This window comes from Lepisma saccharinum, chromosome 14 (genome assembly GCF_977018435.1).
Source record: "Lepisma saccharinum chromosome 14, izLepSacc3.1, whole genome shotgun sequence".
In the NCBI taxonomy this organism is placed as follows: Eukaryota; Metazoa; Arthropoda; class Insecta; order Zygentoma; family Lepismatidae; genus Lepisma; species Lepisma saccharinum.
In genome coordinates, this window is record NC_139242.1 from 62,024,403 (window position 1) to 62,042,546 (window position 18,144).

The following is an 18,144-nucleotide window of genomic DNA, read 5'->3' on the forward strand; positions in this document are numbered from 1 at the left end:
GGCCATGTGGCACGAATGGGAGAGGAAAGAGGAGTTTACAGGATTCTTGTTGGGAAACCTGATGGTAAGAGACCTGTAGGAAGGCCAAGACGAAGATGGAGGGACAACGTTGAGATGGACCTAAGGGAAATCGGTAGGGATGGAAAAGAGTATATAGAACTTGCTCAAGATAGGGAAAGATGGAAGGCCTGTGTTGCTGCAGCCATGAACCTTAGGGTTTAAGAAGGCTAGGGAGTTAGTTAGTTAGTGGTTCATTGAACATGTTACTTAATGTATGTAACTAGGGCACTCCAGTAGATTTTATCCTGAAAAAGATAATTCGTGTTTCGGCATTTTCCTTACAAAACTAAGGTATATGAATTACATTCATAAATTTTGCTCACCATTCTAGGCTCTTTATAGCTATATGGATTGATAAAAGTATCATTAATTTTACTGATAGATTGATATTGATAACCTGATACCGATAAAGTACTGATTAGTCAGTCCTATCCCAACTGTAAAACTTTGAGAAATGCTGAAAGATGATCCTTCTACAAGATGTTCACAGGAATTATACATCTGGAAGTAGTACCTATCTCAAGTTGAAATTTATACAAATAAGAACATTAAAATTATATTTTTTGTAGACTGATTTGGCACATACACAAAGTAACATTTACACAAAACTTGAAAAGAGAACATTTCAATGATTTTGATTAAATAAAACACACTTATATTCTCTGTGCAATAATACAAATGACGAGGTGTGAAATAGGGTTAGGAAAGTCATATATAAAATAATTAATGAATCAGTTGAAACTTTTGACACATTATGTATAACTTCTATTTTTTCTAAAAAAAATTTTTTTTTGCTATCCGAAAATAAAAGGAAGCAACAGTGTCAAAATAACACCAAATAATACTATGTATGACCATAAATGTATAACTTGCATAGCTATGCAAATATTTATGACGTAAATAAGGTTTGCAAGAATATCACAAATATTGTACTTTTATCAATGTTTCCCCTTTTTGAGAAAGAACTTGAACTTATTATAAAATATGAAGTTTTACAATATGAAGGCTACTATTGAAATATCTTTTTGGATTTTAAATTTATTAAAAAAGAGACACATTTCTTTCTTTTTCATCCACTTTTTTCAAAGTAATACTGTATTTACTCATGCACTTTTTTTCCTAATTTTTTGTTACAACTGTGTTGCATATTATGCATAGAATAATTTGGGCAGCCAACATGAAACCACACATCTTTTGACTATGTCACTGCATATAACATGAATATATCAACAGGCACATATACAAATTATTAGGACTGAGCTGATGCCGAAGTATCAGGTATCAGTTGGAATTAATTTAATGATACCAGCCTATACTTTTACGGGATTTTGGTCTTTCACGGGGTCCGCAAAAAGCTGCACGACACTTTCGCAGAGTATAATTATCCTGGAAATTTTGCAAAATTCAAACTTTTATTTTTATTTTGCACAAGTTTTTCACGAAAAAATGGATTTTGTGATAACTTCTATTTTAATATTCTGATGTAATTCTTGAATATTTTGAAGTAAATTTCTTGGTAAATTGATGCATATAATTGGAGAATATTTATACGCTAATATTGGTCAATATTTTGAACAACTTTTAATTGTTGAAATTTTCAAGTATCGGTATCGGTGGGAATCTGTAAGAGTATCAGCATCGGTATCAGCTCAGCACTACAAATTACAAATTTCTTTTGTGATAATAATTTAATAAAGAAACACTATAAACGTGAAATGGTCATTTCCCATGATTTTTCACTTTGTAACGGAACGTTTTGCAACACAGAAAAGCAGCGCCATTCTATCAAAATTCAAGCATACACATCCCGTCACATGGGATGTGTATCAGGGATATTTGTTGGGCGAGAAATAATAGAAAATAACTTCCTGAGTGCTGAATATCCATAACATAATTTTGATCTGGTTTTCTTCTACCACAGAATAAACAAGGTGGGTACAGAAAAGTGAAAGCTTTGGGATACTAAACACTGATGGGAGATGTGGCATGGGTTAGCGACTCATTGTACACACAAGACGATATTCTCCTCTTGGTCCACATAGCAAGAGCTCCACGACCTGCAACTAAGAAAGCCATTTCTTGAACCTGAATTGTACTGTACATTATGTACAAGATATAATTGTTTGTCGCTTTTCCCTATCAAAACCAGATTGCTCATTATACACTCACACACACATTATACACGTGTAAATATGGTATAAAGAGGAAAATAGCTTCTGGAAATTTTGTAGGCCACCTCAAATCAGGAAGCACAAAAATTAAGCCAGCTCTTGATTACATAAATTCAGGTATCTTTGCACTATTTTAGAACAAAGTAGGTGTTAATAATATATTTCTTTGCCCTTTTTAAGAATTCAAGAAGAGTGCAGAAGGGACATAAAGTAAGTTTCTCAGTTCTTGTTGTTCTAAAACCTTCCATATGAATGGATTTAGAAGTAGTATTACCGCACTTTGCATTATAAATCGTGATCAAAATTGCACTTTTATAATTAGCTTACAACAATTAATATAGTTACACATGTATGTGTGTGTTTCTCTTGTTAACTTCATAATGTTTCTTTCAGATGAATTAACTAGTATGCTTTAACACCTGCTTTGTTTTTATTCACATGTAGTCTTCAATAGTGACATCTTTAGTGATTAGTATCTTTCATACAATAAAATAATAGTTCCATCTTTCTAACACACCTATGTATCTGTGTGAATTATTGCACAATTTAATGAAATATTTGGTTGATGTAAGTACACAAATTAACATTACAAATACAAGTAAATTTGGAACTGAACATTAACTTAAAAAATATATTGACATGGAAACATTCAGCTCTCAATTTGGGTTGTTTCTTCTTCGAATTGAAAGTGAAAGTAGTTTGAATCTCAGCTGATTTCTGTCATCTCTTCATCATGCACACAATGTAACACACAGCTGTTAAAATTGCACTAAAAAAATGTTGCTACGGACCACTATTATTTGAGTGGGGCATAGTTTTTTCCACCTAGTGTACCTTAAGATGAGACTGAATAATGCTTCACTTATGAAAGAGAAAAACCTTCTTTGCACTTACATTTGTTTGCAATTCTAATTTGCCCAGCATTTCAAAACCTTTGTTGATTTCTCCATCAGAAGAACGTATATTGTCCTATTCTGTCCTGTGATCAGATTTGAATGCTTTCAGTAAAGAAGTAGGTTTGAGGGTAACATGGTTACTTATTATAAATAAATTCTATAGTGTCTATAATTGCCTATTTTGACTGTTAGTGCTTAGTTATTAATCCCTATAAGGACCTACAAAAGGAGGACAAAACTGCAAAAAGTGTGTTTTTACACCTTTTTGTGTGTTTTGTGTCTTTTTGTTTAGGTTTTTCCGCAGTTGGATTCAGGGAACCCAGGAAGAGACTTCCCCTCCTAAAACTTAAAAGGATAAACATTCAGTGAACATAAGGATAAAAAAAACTGCTCCCTTAATGTCATCTTCAATGTGCACAGTAGATGACGAAAACAGTTCACCCTCCAGTACCTCGAGAGGAAACTCATCCATCACTGCTTTGTGGCTTATAGTCCCTCCCTGTGACCAAGTACATAGAACAATCGGCTCACAATCTCGGTTTCAGGTTCGATTTCTGACCTGGGCATAACTGTTCCTTTGTGAATGTCTTGATGAACACACAGCAATTGTTGATATAAACTGGAAAACTTTTCTATTATTTGAGGTTGGAACATATGATGGAGTCGCGGTAGCTTGGTTGGTAGAGCATCCTGCTACGTGCGGAAAACCCAAATTCAAGGGGCAGGTGATCTGCACTAGAAATTTTCTCAATTAATTTCCCTTTTTCTGTGTGGCTCTGAGGCCCACCCAGCCTCGTAAATAAGTTCCTGGGAGTAACCGTTTGGGGTAAAGGTAGCCAGCCGTGCATGATGCTGATCACATCATCCCAACTATGGCCGAGATCAAGAATATGTGGAGTTCTATACCTCCACATCACTCCATATGCCTTCATGACATGTGTGCACATGCACTTGGGTATCCTTAATTTTTTTTTTTTACACATGATTCTTGTTTTGAAAATGAATAAATAATGTATACACATTATATAATTATTGTTCCCATTAAGTAAAGGAAAATATAAACTATACAATTATTATACAATTCTCTGCATGTATTATGAAATCATAGTCACTGTTATGGAAGTATTAATTTCTGGATGAAAAAGTTCATTATTCACAAAAGTGAAAATGAGTAACGTTATTTAGATGAGAGGATCTCCAAAGATTTTTTTTGGGAGTCAGACTCCTGTATATAAGAAATATGGTAAGAGCTCTCGCTTTGTACTTGTTCATAAAAATATCCTCTACTTTCCTTGCAGCCATTATAGAATGGAAAAATATAGTAGCCAATCGAAAAAAGTGTAGTGCAATTTACTTGAAAATAGTTTCATGACTTTGATACCAGTGAAAATATGATATGCTTTGGTATGTGGAGTCTTGTTCTCAAAAATTTAATTTTTGTATTTGCTACCTTTTATCATGACCATTCAGTGACTCACTCATCTCATGTCACTTAATAGCAGAATTTCCTTGTGGAACTATTATCTCTTTAACTTTGCACCCAAAATTTTAACAAATTCATTCATTCATTCTTCAACGACTTGAAGTGACAAATGCCCTTACCAGGCATTACTTGCTTGTGGTTACTAACTTTGTTAGGACATCTTTAGTTTCTTACACAATGTATAAAGTACACAATGAGAATGATGAGGTAAAAATATAAAAGTAACTATTAAAACTTCCAAAGGTAAACTTCAGCATATTTCAATTTTTCTTGTCTGTTTCTTTTCAATCTTGATTTTTCGTTATTTGATTTTGTTACTTGGTGTCTGTTTTCTGTCACTTGTGGCTAATTGTACCGATGACGATGAGTGATGATATGATGAAATTGATGAAGGAACACTCGCAAAGAACACCCATGCCAAGGCCAGGGTTGAAACTCTGTACCTCTGGTGTTGCAGCACACTGTGCTTAACCACTGCACCACATGACTGGAGAGAGTACTTGATACAGAAACATTATTAATAATGAGATTTTGATGTCTTTTGAATTGGGGGTAGGGAAAAATTCAGTTTAGTAATTTTCCTTGTTAACTATATTTAAACATTCTATGAGTCTGGTAATTCAAAGTACTCAGCAATATAATGGGTATAAAATGTGTGTTTCTGTTATTTTTTGATATTATTTGGTCTTCTGTTAAGGATAGTGATTAATTGATGAGCTTTTAATAGGAAGGAAAATATTTTGAATTTTAAATAATCTGTTACCATATTTTACAGATTTGAAATAACAAAGTTCTTATGAAGATGTTGCAAACAAAAATAATTTCTGTTTACTTCTTGAATGTGAATTGTTCACTAATTTTTGGCAATGATTAATACAAATAGTAATCATTTACCATTAGTTCTTTCTAATAATACATTCATATTCCATGTTAAACTTGAGTCAAGTGTCCAATATACTACAGTAATAGATGATTTCTTTCCTAGAATTTTTGATAATTTGGATTATCAAGATAAACTAGATACTGTATCACTTGTTTTAAAATATAGCATTGCTATTTATACACTATATCAATTTCTAGGTAACTGTGGATGGCCAAGTTGTTTACGAGTCTTCTAGTCGCCAAGCAGGAAACCCAGCTGCTGATTATTCTGAGGGTGCAAGTCACGTTTTAGCTGTGATTCATCAAATACTTAATCACCATCGTACCTTGGAGCAAAAGTGGCATGCCAAAAAAATCAAACTTCACCAGAGGCTAGCCTTACGTCTTTTCCAGGAAGATGTCAAACAGGTAATGTGTTTGCTTCTCTTTTATATGTTAAGGTCAGGAGAGAATTATCAGAACTCTAGTGGTATCAGCTGTCATAGGCATATTGGGTTATTGGTAGGATTTGTCTACAGGGTCAATGATCTCTGGTTTAACTTGACCACAGCATGCACTGTATTGGCAGGGGGTGGTCGAGTCATATATCCTTGAGCAGCACACGCCATGCTATTTTAGTTGCCATCGTGGCCATGGGTGTCGCCAGAAATTTTTGCAGGGGGGGTCAGGCAAATGATAAAAGTTGAATAGTAGAAAAATAACAATGAGTATTATTACCATGGTTATTAATGTCATTATACAATAATAAATATTATAAACTAATAAAAATAAATTTTATTTGAAATAAAAATAATAATAATAATTATTATTATTATATAAATGTGGAGGTTCGATACACAAAACGAGTGAATACCAACACATCTATTTTTCATTATTTCTTTTGCATTTTATGCAATTAGTATCTGAAATGCATTTTGATATTAACTTTCGCACATCTTGTTCAAGAAAAGGATTTAAATTATACGGGGATTTTTTTTTATAAAGTTTGTTGTGGTATCTAGAATTTTGAAAAGTGTGGAACCATTTCTTCTTTGGATGAAATGATAGAGTATAACCTTGTTCCTGTATTTTTCATTCAATGTTTTTGATCCAATGCATTTTTACTTTGATTATTCTGTTCGAATACTAACTACTAAATGAACTTTTTTTCTGTTCTTAACAATAAGAGTAACAAACTTTCAGCTTTCTTGTATCTTTAAATGAACGATGTCAATTTCCAGGGGGGGGGGTCCACCGACCCATTCAACACCCCCCCCCCCTCCCGATGCCCATGATCATGGCGTGGACTGGTGAAAATTGTGTGTTTGTGCTGGAAACCTATTTTAGAAGTGGTGACTCTGTGATTGTGTTGCAGCGGCTATTTTGTAGGCACATCAGAGTAGGTCGACACGGAAGAGTGCCTGACAAGAAAAACAAATTGTTGTGGGTATGCAATTTCAGACAGTGTGGTTCAGCTTTAATACAGTTATCACCTAGTAGATGTCGCAGCATTCGAACACCTGAGAATTTTGCAACAGTGAGGCAGGTTGTTACCAGATCTCCATGACTTTCAACCGCTAAGCGTGCTCTTGCCTTGTGAATATTTGACTATAGTATGTGTAGATTTCTATACGGAGACCTCAGGTTCCATCCGTACAAATATGTTGGTGGTCCAGGAACTTAAAGAACATGACTGGCGTACATGGTAGGCTGCTTGCGATACCATGTTCCATCTCATCCTGTTTGATAAAGCTCATTTTTATTTATCATGCCGCGTCAATAAGCTGAATTTTTGGTAGTGAGCCACACAAAATCTTCGACAACTCTGTGAGGGACCTCTCCACAGCCACCATGTTACGGTTTGGTGTGCTGTTGCAGAATTTGGAATTATAGGGCCATAACTTTTTTGAGGAAACAGGACATGTGGTGACTGTTACATCTACACACTATGTTTAGATGTTAGCAACTTTCTGGAGCCTAAACTGAATGAACATGGAAATGTACCTTTGTGGTTCCAACAAGATGAGTACAGAACACGCGACAATAGTTTCTAAGGAAGTTCAGGGACAAATGTTTCCAGGGCACCTCAACTCATTAAATGGTGATATCTCATGGTTGGCTCTGTCACCAGACCTATCCCCTTGTGATTTCTTTCCTTGGAGATACCTGAAGGCTGAAGTCTTTAAACATAGGCTGCAGACAATTGAGGAGTTGAAGGATGCCATTCGCAATGTGATCGCAGCAACACCAGCGGCAATGACTACACGAGCAATGCGGAACCTCAGGGTGAGGCTTTATGAGTGTGGGCAAACATTTGGATGATATAATCTTCAAAACACTTGACTTCGACTTATTTCCTATCGGTCCTAGTGGAGCATAGGGCCTCCGTGAAGCATTTTCATCTGCCTGGGGGTTCCAATCCAAAGCATCCTTTTCTATTGAGCCATCCGGTTTTCTCAGGGTGTGCCCGATCCATTGCCATTTCCTCTTCTTTATTTGTTGTATGATTGGTTTCTGATTTGTGATATAACAAAGTTTTTTATTTGTTATATCTTTACATTCATGATCCACATTAAGCACCTATTCACACATGTTTGTATTTGGTGTCCTATTTTAATTGTTTCCTTTCAAGTTTCACAGCCATATAACAGTTGGGCTGAAAAGTTCGTAGGCTAACATAGTAAAAAATATTTTTTTGACAAAATTAGATTTTATTATTCAATATAGTTGCCTTCGAGGGCGATACAACGATTATAGCGGTCATACAATTTTTCGATGCCATTTTTATAGTACGATTTCTCTTTAGCCTCAAAATAGGCCTCAGATTCGGCGATTACCTCTTCATCAGTGCTAAATTTCTTTCCAGCGAGCATTCTTTTAAGGTCTGCAAACAGGAAAAAGTCACTGGGGGCCAGATCTGGAGAATATGGTGGATGGGGAAGCAATTTTATTACGGTTGAATATCGCTAAACATTGCTCCGAATCATCAAAACGTTGTTGCTTTTGATCGATTGTGAGCACGCGCGGCACCCATTTTGCACACAGCTTTCGCATGTTCAAATATTCATGCACAATATGTCCAACACGTTCCTTTGATATTTTTAAAGTCTCAGCTATCTCGATCAACTTCACTTTACGATCATTTAAAATTATTTTGTGGACTTTTTTGATGTTTTCGTCCAGGCCCGTAGCCAGGAATTCTTTGTATGGGGGGCGAAGTCAATCCTAGAGGGGGCAAATTTTTAATATATTGTGTCGCATTGACAGGGTACATAGAAGCACTTGCCCCCTCCCCCAAAAGAGATAGTACAGAAAAGGGATGATATCTTGAAACTGCAACGAACAAAGAAAAACTTCGAGCAACATCAAATAGCAATATTACGATAATGACTTTTCCAGATTGCCAAAGAATATAAAGTTTAACATAAATAGGCTAATAGGGACTGTATCTACTTGATATTTACAGGTCGATAATGTTAATAGATGATTAATATGTACCAACAGCTGCAGAACTGATTAAGGGAGCCCTTTATAAATCATACTTCATAATGATTTCCTCTAGTTTCCAGTATGCAAGATCTTTACGCACAAAGGAATCTAACAAGAATCCAACAACACCATTGTGTTGTGTTATGCAAGAAGAATCGAATTAATTAAATAATAATTGTTACATATTATCTACACTTTGATGAATTCTGTAAAAATTTGTAATACATTTTTGTACTTGCTAAAACATTAAAACATGGGTCCCTTAGTTCACCACGGACTCTATTTCCTTCAAAGGGGAGACTCTTGCATCACTACAGACAATGTTTGCCTACTGGTTACATTAACCATTTAGCAAAATATTGTGTGAATTGTTCAGTATTATATTGCTATTTGAAATACACGTTTTGACACCTGACAAACAAATAGGAATCCCTCGATTGATCAATGACTTCTTGGATTACAGTGTCATCATTAATATTTCATATTAAGTTTCATAGAAAGAAATTGTTTTAATAGGGCGGGGTGCCATGTTATTCTCTTTAAGATTTCTTTTTTTTTCATATGTATCGTTTGGCTGCCAGGGCCGACTCCCGTCGCCCCACAGCTATTTATGGCTCTGAACTTGTTCTATAAGAAAAGCAGACATTGCGAGCGAAGCGAGGAAGAAAATTTTACGAAATGTATTTTTATTTGTATAAAATTTGAAAGAAAAATGCAAGGAACACGTAAAAACTAATTCCATCATGAGTATCCAATTGTCCTGCTATTCTTAGATTCTCCTAGTCTTGTTTTTTTACTTCAATGTTTGCTTCCCCTTGAATGGACTTCCGTCCAATGTCGGGGGGAGGGGACAATGCCCCCTGCCCCCTGTAGTTGCGGCACTGTATATGAGTGTCTCTTCATCAATTTCACGTCATCACTCATTGTTGCGATAAGCTAGATGAGGCAGAAAAGCAACGCTAAGTAACAAAAATCAAATATCCACTCCCTCTCTCTACCACATGAATCACTATTACCAAAAGGTAGACTTTGGAAATAAAAATGTAAGCAGTTCCAAGTTCAGGGCAACACATTCAAGAAAAACATCCGAACACATTAGGTTACCTTTAATACAAGACTACTCAAAATGTCACAACTGTTCTAGATACTGAAAATTGCGAAATCATTACCCGAAGTCTGAATTTGGAAGGGAATTTTTCCCCCAATTCTGATACGACATTGTACGGAATCCCATACACCCTAATAAATCACAAAATCAATAAGTGTCTTTGTTATGTTGTTAGAGTAACACATGATATAATTGTAAAGATTTGTGAGAATTCCAGGTAGGAATGTGTTCTGTATTTTTCACAGGGGGGCAAAGCAGGCTCTCAGGGGGGGCAGTTGCCCCCCCTGCCCCCCCTCTAGCTACGGGCCTGTTTTCGTCGGTAACAGCCTCTTTGGGGCGTCCACTGCGTGCATCGTCTTCGATGCTCATTTCGCCTCGTTTAAATTTAGCAAACCACTTCTCAACGGTTGATTTTCCTGGTGCAGAGTCCGAATAATGTTTATCAAGCCAAGCCTTGGCTTCAACAGTATTTTTTTTCGCCAAAAAGCAATGCTTTATTAACACACGAAATGCTTTTTTATCCATTTTTTCACAATAACAAAAGCTGCTTCACTCACAATGCTATATCTCATGAACTAATTATCCGGCAGCTGTGAAATTTATACACGTATCTTTTGAAGGTTAGTACTAAGTAAAAATCACATGGATTTAATTCTAGTAACACCATCTGTGAGTCAGCCTACGAACTTTTCAGCCCAACTGTTAGTAAAACTGACTTAACATTTGTTTGAAATATCCTGAGCTTTCTTCTTAATCCAATTTGTTTACTTCTCCATATTGGATACAGTTGAATGAAAGCTATATTCACTTTGCTTATTCAGTTTTTGACATCATCTTCTGCTCCTCCATTTTTGGTTATTATTGCTCCAAGATATTGAAATTTTTTCACTTCTTCGATAATTGTGTTACGTATTTCCAATTTCTGCTTTTTGTGGCATTTGTTCTCCTTTCTTTTGTTTTTCCCCCATTTATTTTTAATTCAACTACTTTTGCTTCAGTTTCAATGTATTTCAATTTCCATATCCTTGAAGGACTGCGAAAGGAGGCAAAACACAGTGATGACTAAATGGGAACATTGTTCTGTGTGATGGTAAAATAAAATTTGGAATAGGATCTATGGTGTAATGGTAAGGTCGTCGCCTTGTAATGAAGGAGTCCCAGATTCAGTACCTGTTGGAGGCACATTGGACAGTGGTTCAGATCCCACTTTGAGCAGTTCTGATTCTGTGCATAAAGTGAACTTAGAACCAAACTCAAATTATGTTGGTCTTTTTATGGCTGTTTGAAAAAGGGGAGATCATTCTGCCAGACCTTGTATAATTGTACCAATATGAGTAATAGAGCAATTTAGTGCCAGAATCTGCATTTTGTTATACAGTTTAAGTACATAAAGGCATAATTCATATATGCTGATTTTGAAAAGTAAATGTTCACATATGCAGTTTCATTTTCTAAGGAAAAGCCTATTGCAATCATCTGGTTACATATGGTGAATGAGTCATTCCGCTTCTTGATGGAATATTTGGAACTTTATATTGGAGTAGTGTTGCCAGGGCCTGCGCCTGCCAGAATTTATTTTTTAATTTATTTTATAAAAAAATTGGGTGATGTATGGCCAGCGCATTGAGTCCCATCACCACCGTTTTCTTGCTTTTGAGACCGGAGCCCACTACTTCTTCTTTTCAAGTAGTTTCCCACTTGTCCTCATGATGCTGGTTAAATGCCAAATTTTTGGAGGCTCCCACGGGAAATCGAACCTGGGACCACTTGCACCAAAGGTAAGAGTGCTGACCATTTGGCTACACAGGGGCCAGGAATTATATATAGTACAGGGTCTTTCTTTCCCCTTTGTGCACGTCATGGCGGCACGCTTGGCATCAGCCCAGACTCCCAACTCCCGTCAAATCGCGTGCGATATCTCCGCTATGGAAGCCGCTAGCTTCGAAATGACTTCAAGTTCTCAGAATTATACATTCAAAATAAGCACGTTAATTGCCACGGGGGATGTTGGAAATGTTGTCCTTGTGCATCCACTCGTTTTTGGCATGTGTTTTAGGAAATTTCACATAGCTTTGGTAACAAGACACGCTAAAAGGGCACTTTAGTTTCCTAACAGCTCGTGAAACACATGGCTTTGGGCATAACTTGTGGATTTTTTTCTTAACGCCATTTCATTTCAGTAACTTCGCGATCTCAGTTCAGTCGTATTTTTAAAGTGGTTACGTGTTGCAAGTGTTCTTGCGTTTTTCTATTGTTTTATACAGTGTTTATTAAGCGTATAGTGTTCCAAGTGTTATTTGTGTTTTGCTGTAGTTTTAATAATGGCACATATGTGCACATTACAACAAAACGTAAGGCCTCCCCGATGGCGCAGTGGTACCGTCGTCGTCTTGTAATCAAGTGGTCCCGGGTTCAATTCCCGATGGAGGCACATAGTGGTTCGGATCCCACTTTAATCTGTAGGCCCAGTCCCGATTAGCCTAACTGTGCATAAAGTGGATTTAAAACACCAACTCAATCAATCAATACAACAAAATGCTTTTATGTACGATATAGATGATTTTCAACAGAATTCCCAGGTGTGCCTGTTCCACACAGAAATACCGTGCGAAACCTTGTGATGAAATTGAGAACGAGAGTTGTTAAATATCTGTAAATGAATTATGGGGAATGTTAGTGGTGGGGTAATTGATCCACGTCGAAACCTTACTTCCGTTGTTGAAATCAAGTTGAATAAGGATATCTAGCCTTTTTTTCTAAATTTAATTTTATTTTAAAAAAGAACCACTATTCTTTTATCACATTTTGATAAACAATTGTGACTTTATCTCTCCTTTCCCAGCAACAATGGGACCTATCATACATTGTTGAACTCGTTTTGAAAAGAGGATATCTAGTCTTTTCTAAATTTAATTTTCTTTGGAAAAAAAACTCACTATCCTGCAATATTTTTATCACATTTTGATCACACACTGTGACTTTCTTTATCTCTTCTTTCCTAGCAACAATGGGACAATGTTGAACTTGTTATAAAAAGGGATATCTAGTCTTTTCCAAATTTAATTTTCTTTTAAAATAACTCACTATTCTACAATACTTTCTGGATTGCTATTATTGTTATAATTTTAAAAGATAATTTAAGATGGATATATTTAGACATGATTTACAATGTCTTGTTCTTTATTTCAGGTTTTAGACTGGTTAGAAAACCACGGTGAAGTGTTCCTGAGGAAAAATATTGGAATTGGAAGGAACTTGCAGAAGTCAAGGGTTTATCAGAAAAGCCACGAGCATTTTGAAAATGTTGCTCAGGTAAGTGAAGGCATTTCTAATGTTTTGTAGTTAGAAGATGTAGATAGATAGATGTTGTTATTTATTTCGTTTTAGTTGTGAAGATTTCTTTTCCAGTGGCAGAGGTAATGTATCTATTAGAATTTTGTTCTTACAAGTGTATCGCAATAGTACTGAAACGTGATTGTGTTCTGGTGAATGGATTGATCATCAGGAAGCCTGTAGGAATGGATAAGTATATGTTTATACTGCAGATGATGGTTAAGTGCCATAACATGCTTGTTAGTGTATATGGGTCGAATAATCAATGAGCTGTAACAAAATCCATGTGATGCTCGACTTTGAGGCTGATTGCTCTAGAGGAGGTCGTAAGATGAAAGATCGAAGGAATGCACTCAGTGGCATTTGTAAGAAAAGAGTAATGATAATGTAATATATACTGCTGAACAAAAAAAAACCGGACACATTAATATTTGACATCTGAATTGCAATTACTTATGAATTACGCTCTCAGTTAAGTATTGAACAATTGAACATTCATTATTGAACATTTTCCATAGTTTTTCCGTTTATTATTTATCTATTTATTTATTTATTTACTCGTATTTACTTATTTGGAACACCTAGTAGGCTCAAAATTAATTTCATGCAATTTTTTTTTAATTTATTGATTTTCAATTCCTGTTTTTTTTTAATGTCTAGAGAGGCATGAATTTTGGTTCATAGTAACCATAGTAACAGATATTATTGACATTGTCATCGCTGGTATTTTTCTTGCAAGTGTATTGTAAGTTTGCTAGCTTGAAAATGAGACGTGAAGAGGTAGTAAAAGCAGTAGCTCTTCGCGATGATGGTCGTAGTGTGCACTATATTGCTAGGGTGCTAAATATAGCACGAAGTACTATCCATGAAGCTCTCAGACGGTATGATGCAACTGGTTCCTATGGTAGAAGACCGGGTTCTGGCATTGTTCTGTTTGGAAACTATGCACAACAGCACGGGAAGATCGTTTAATGCATATCATAATCTTAAAAGATCGTCGTACGACTTCAAATATTGTGGCACAACGTTTGAGAAATGTTCATAGATCTGTGGTTTATTCACGAACAGTTCGTAGAAGACTGAATGAAAGTGGTTTATCATCTCGGAGGCTGGCTACAGGTCCCTGGTTGTTAGCACGTCACCGGAAGCGAAGACTGGACTTTGCTACAAAACACTTACATTGGAATGTGGAGCAGTGGGAAAAGGTTTTATTCTCCGATGAGTCAAAATTCAACCTACGTTCATCAGACGGGCGTGAACATGTGTATAGTTGACCTAATGAGCATTATGCGCAATGTTGTTTTGTTGAAATAACACCCTTTGGAGGCGGTGGTGTCATGGTCTGGGGAGGTATCTCTTTACAAGGACATACAGAGTTGGTTCTGGTAGAGAATGGGGCAATGGGAGCTTGCATGTATATTACAGAATGAGTGGCAGATCATGTAGTACCATATGCACCATTCATAGGCCCGGACTTTGTTTTTATGCATAATAATGCACGTCCTCACATTCTGAATATTGTCACGGAGTACTTGGATGAAATTGCGATTACACGATTAGAATGGCCACCACAAAGTCCGGACCTAAATCCGATAGAGCACGTCTGGGATCAACTGAAACGACATATCAGAAACCGCGCAATAGTTCCAGAAACAATTGAAGAGCTAAGACGTGCTATTCAAGAAGAATGGGAGCAATTGGACCAAGAAGTGATTGCCAACCTTATTCGAAGTATGCCACGGCAGTTACAAGCTGTAATTGATGGCAGGGGAGGTAACACCCGCTACTAGACAGCTTATATACCCCACCATTACCAGTTAACAATATTAAAAAAAATATTGCTAAGATTTTTTTTTCTAATTTGTTTTGGTAGTTTTCTATAACTTTCGTTTATGTTCTAATTTATCTTATTAACAATAAATTTTAATTTGCTTTCTGTTGAATATATTCAGGTTTTCTTATTTCCAATAATTTCTGCAACATTTAGTTAGCCTTCGAATCAGAATTTATGCGTTATCACAAAAAATGCAAGTGTCCGGTTTTTTTTGTCCAGCAGTGTAGTTTGGACAGCCACTATTGCTGCTCAACTGAAAGAATTGTTGAGCAGGTTGGATAGGAGTGTTTTTTATGTTGAGGAGCAAGGTGCCTCACTGTGACTGCCAGTTCATTATTTTTTGCATTTTTTTACGACCTGTCCTGTCTCCATGTCTAAGGGTATGTTCCTTGTGCTCCACTGTATTTTTACCCTTTCTTTAAAGTGCCCCTTTCCTCGATATCTCTATTAATCTATCCATTCTGGTATTTGCGTAAGACTATGCACCATGAAATTGAGGATATAATTTCATTTTGATTAAACTCCCAAGCTAACCACCATCCCTCAATCACATCTGCCAATGTGTGGTTGTCCTCCTGGCTATGGTAAAACAGCATGTCTGTCTGTCTGTCTCAGCATGACTGTATGGTTGAAAATTGTGGAATGTCATATTTGGTGTAATTGCGCTATTGAAGACATACTGTAAAGATAATTTAGTCATAGAGATTTAGATTTTGGTTAAAAAAAATAATGAGGCAGAATAACGTCCTGTTTTACAAGGTTTGTATGTGTCATGAAATAACATGAGACATTTTAGTGTTTCTATGAATTACAGGTAGCACCAATTAGCTAAAGAGTTGTCCTTAGGTAAATATCTTAGTTTCTTTTGGACATGATTTCTATTCAGAAATAGAAAAGAAAAGTGCTGTGTGGTGTACAGTTAGTTTCAAATTTCCCTGCCTCCTCTCTCACATGCTGTTCTCAAGGATAACTACTAGGGTCTCCACAATGGTGCAGTGGTAGCATCGTTACCTTGTAGTCAAGCGGTCCCGTGTTTGATACCCGGTGGGAGGCATGTAGATGTTCGGATCCCACTTTAAACTGTAGGTCCAGTCCCGATTAGCCATAATGTGTACTTAAAACACCAAATAAATCAATCAATCAATCAAGAATAACAAGGGAAGGTAGGGGGACACACCCCTCCTTGAAAATAAATGTCAAGCCTAAATCATATATTTCATATTTGTCACAATAATTTGCATTAATTATTATAAGAAAATGATCTTTCCAAATAAGACCGGTACAGGGTCATCACAAGTACTCCAGAAATTAATATTGAAGCTGTAATTTTCAAGGAACATCGTTTTAGAAAAATTGCCTTGCTTGCCCATCCTGTGGATGTCCATGACTGTTCTATCATGTTTGTAACAACACCCCCCCTCCTTTTGTGCCTGTTATATACTTTTTGGAGAACAGTCTATACATGCTGCGACATCATGTACCATTTGAGGAGTGGTTGGCAAGCACCACCATTGCAATTCTTGGATCTGGCTATCTGACTATTTTTGGCTCAACTTCTAAACTCTCTCTCTCTCCCATGTGCAAAACATTTGTGCCACTTAAAGAGACCACTACAGACCATGGCCATACACTTGCTTGATCATCTGAAACTTTTTGCTTACATATTTGCCAAGAACAGTGCCATTTTTAGGCTATGATGTAAAAGGGGCTTCAGCACCAGTCCTCTGAAGCAAAGATTGCTTTGGAAAGGGCCACAAAATGAAAAAAGGAGATGTTTAAATTAGGTACAATTAAGAAAGAAATAACAACCATCTGACATGGTCTAACAGTTGTAAGTAAGAATATATAATCAGGTTCTCTTCATTATGATCCATATGCATGAATCATGGCCTGGCCATTTCATATCTCACTGCGGACACCAAATTGACCGACTTTATGGCATTAGATTCTGAATTTGAAATTATAATAGAGTTCACTGATTGTTGATATACTCCAAGAGTGGAAGATTTTCTTGTTAAATTTGCACCAGCGTTAACTTAGTTTTTATTTTTGCACAGTGAGTTCATTTTTCAGCACAGGAAATCATTGCTTCCTATGCAGACAACATCACTTTTTTTTTTTTACCTTACAGTCTCTGATGAATTTAAGAGTTAAAAAATTTGTAGAGAATCGAACTTCGTGTGACCCCTAAGCCGCAAGTCCTTCTTCCCCCACTGAATTGAGTGGTTTTGCAGGGGCAGCTGCTATGCCACTGACCGATATCATAGTGTTTCAATGGAGTACTCTCATTACATTATCCAAACAGAATATATGCCAGTGACATTGCTGCATGATGTATGCACACAAGATAAAAATGGCATTTAATAATAATAATAATAATAATAATAATAATAATACAGGGTGACAAGAAATAACCTGTACAAAGTTTGGCGTATCCTGCCAAGAATGTAGTGTACCATAGGCAAATAATTGTTGTGTTATTGGATTCTCCATAGTCTTTTGTAACTGTACCTGTTGTTTCGGCTTCATAACGATTATTTTCTTTGTGTTTCACAATGTCAACCAAACGCAGTGCAATTTTGGAACTGTGACACTTTCCTTGACGCCAATGTGAAATTGTTCGTTTGCTGGGTGTTCCAAAAATGACAGTCTCAGGCGCAGTTCGGCGATTCAAGGAGCTCGGCCATGAAGGCGACCGTCCCGGAAGAGGAAGAAAGCCTACTGTCAACACGTCCCAGAACCGCAAGATCATCAAAAAGCGAGTTCAGCGAAATCCGAGGGTCTCCATGAGAAAAGTCGCCCGTGAGATCGGGATCAACTGCGAATCGGTGCGGCAAATGGCAAAAAAGAACCTCAACCTCAAGGCGTACAAGCTCCAAAAAGTTCAGCTTCTCACGGACGAAAACAAG

General features: G+C 36.5%; 1 protein-coding gene across 6 annotated transcripts in view; it reads left to right on the forward strand.

Moving 5' to 3' along the window:
* The window catches only part of trio (trio Rho guanine nucleotide exchange factor), an 820,581-nt gene that overhangs the window by 287,690 nt on the left and 514,747 nt on the right, over nt 1–18,144 (forward strand). For 4 of the 6 annotated variants that reach the window (XM_083135769.1, XM_083135773.1, XM_083135770.1 and 1 more), the window contains exons 12-14: nt 2,412–2,441; nt 5,691–5,900; nt 13,258–13,380. In XM_083135769.1, coding sequence (XP_082991895.1) covers nt 2,412–2,441; nt 5,691–5,900; nt 13,258–13,380 — 363 coding nt within the window. The remainder of the gene's footprint in view (nt 1–2,411; nt 2,442–5,690; nt 5,901–13,257; nt 13,381–18,144) is intronic. The other 2 variants (XM_083135771.1, XM_083135772.1) reach the window with 1 other exon arrangement.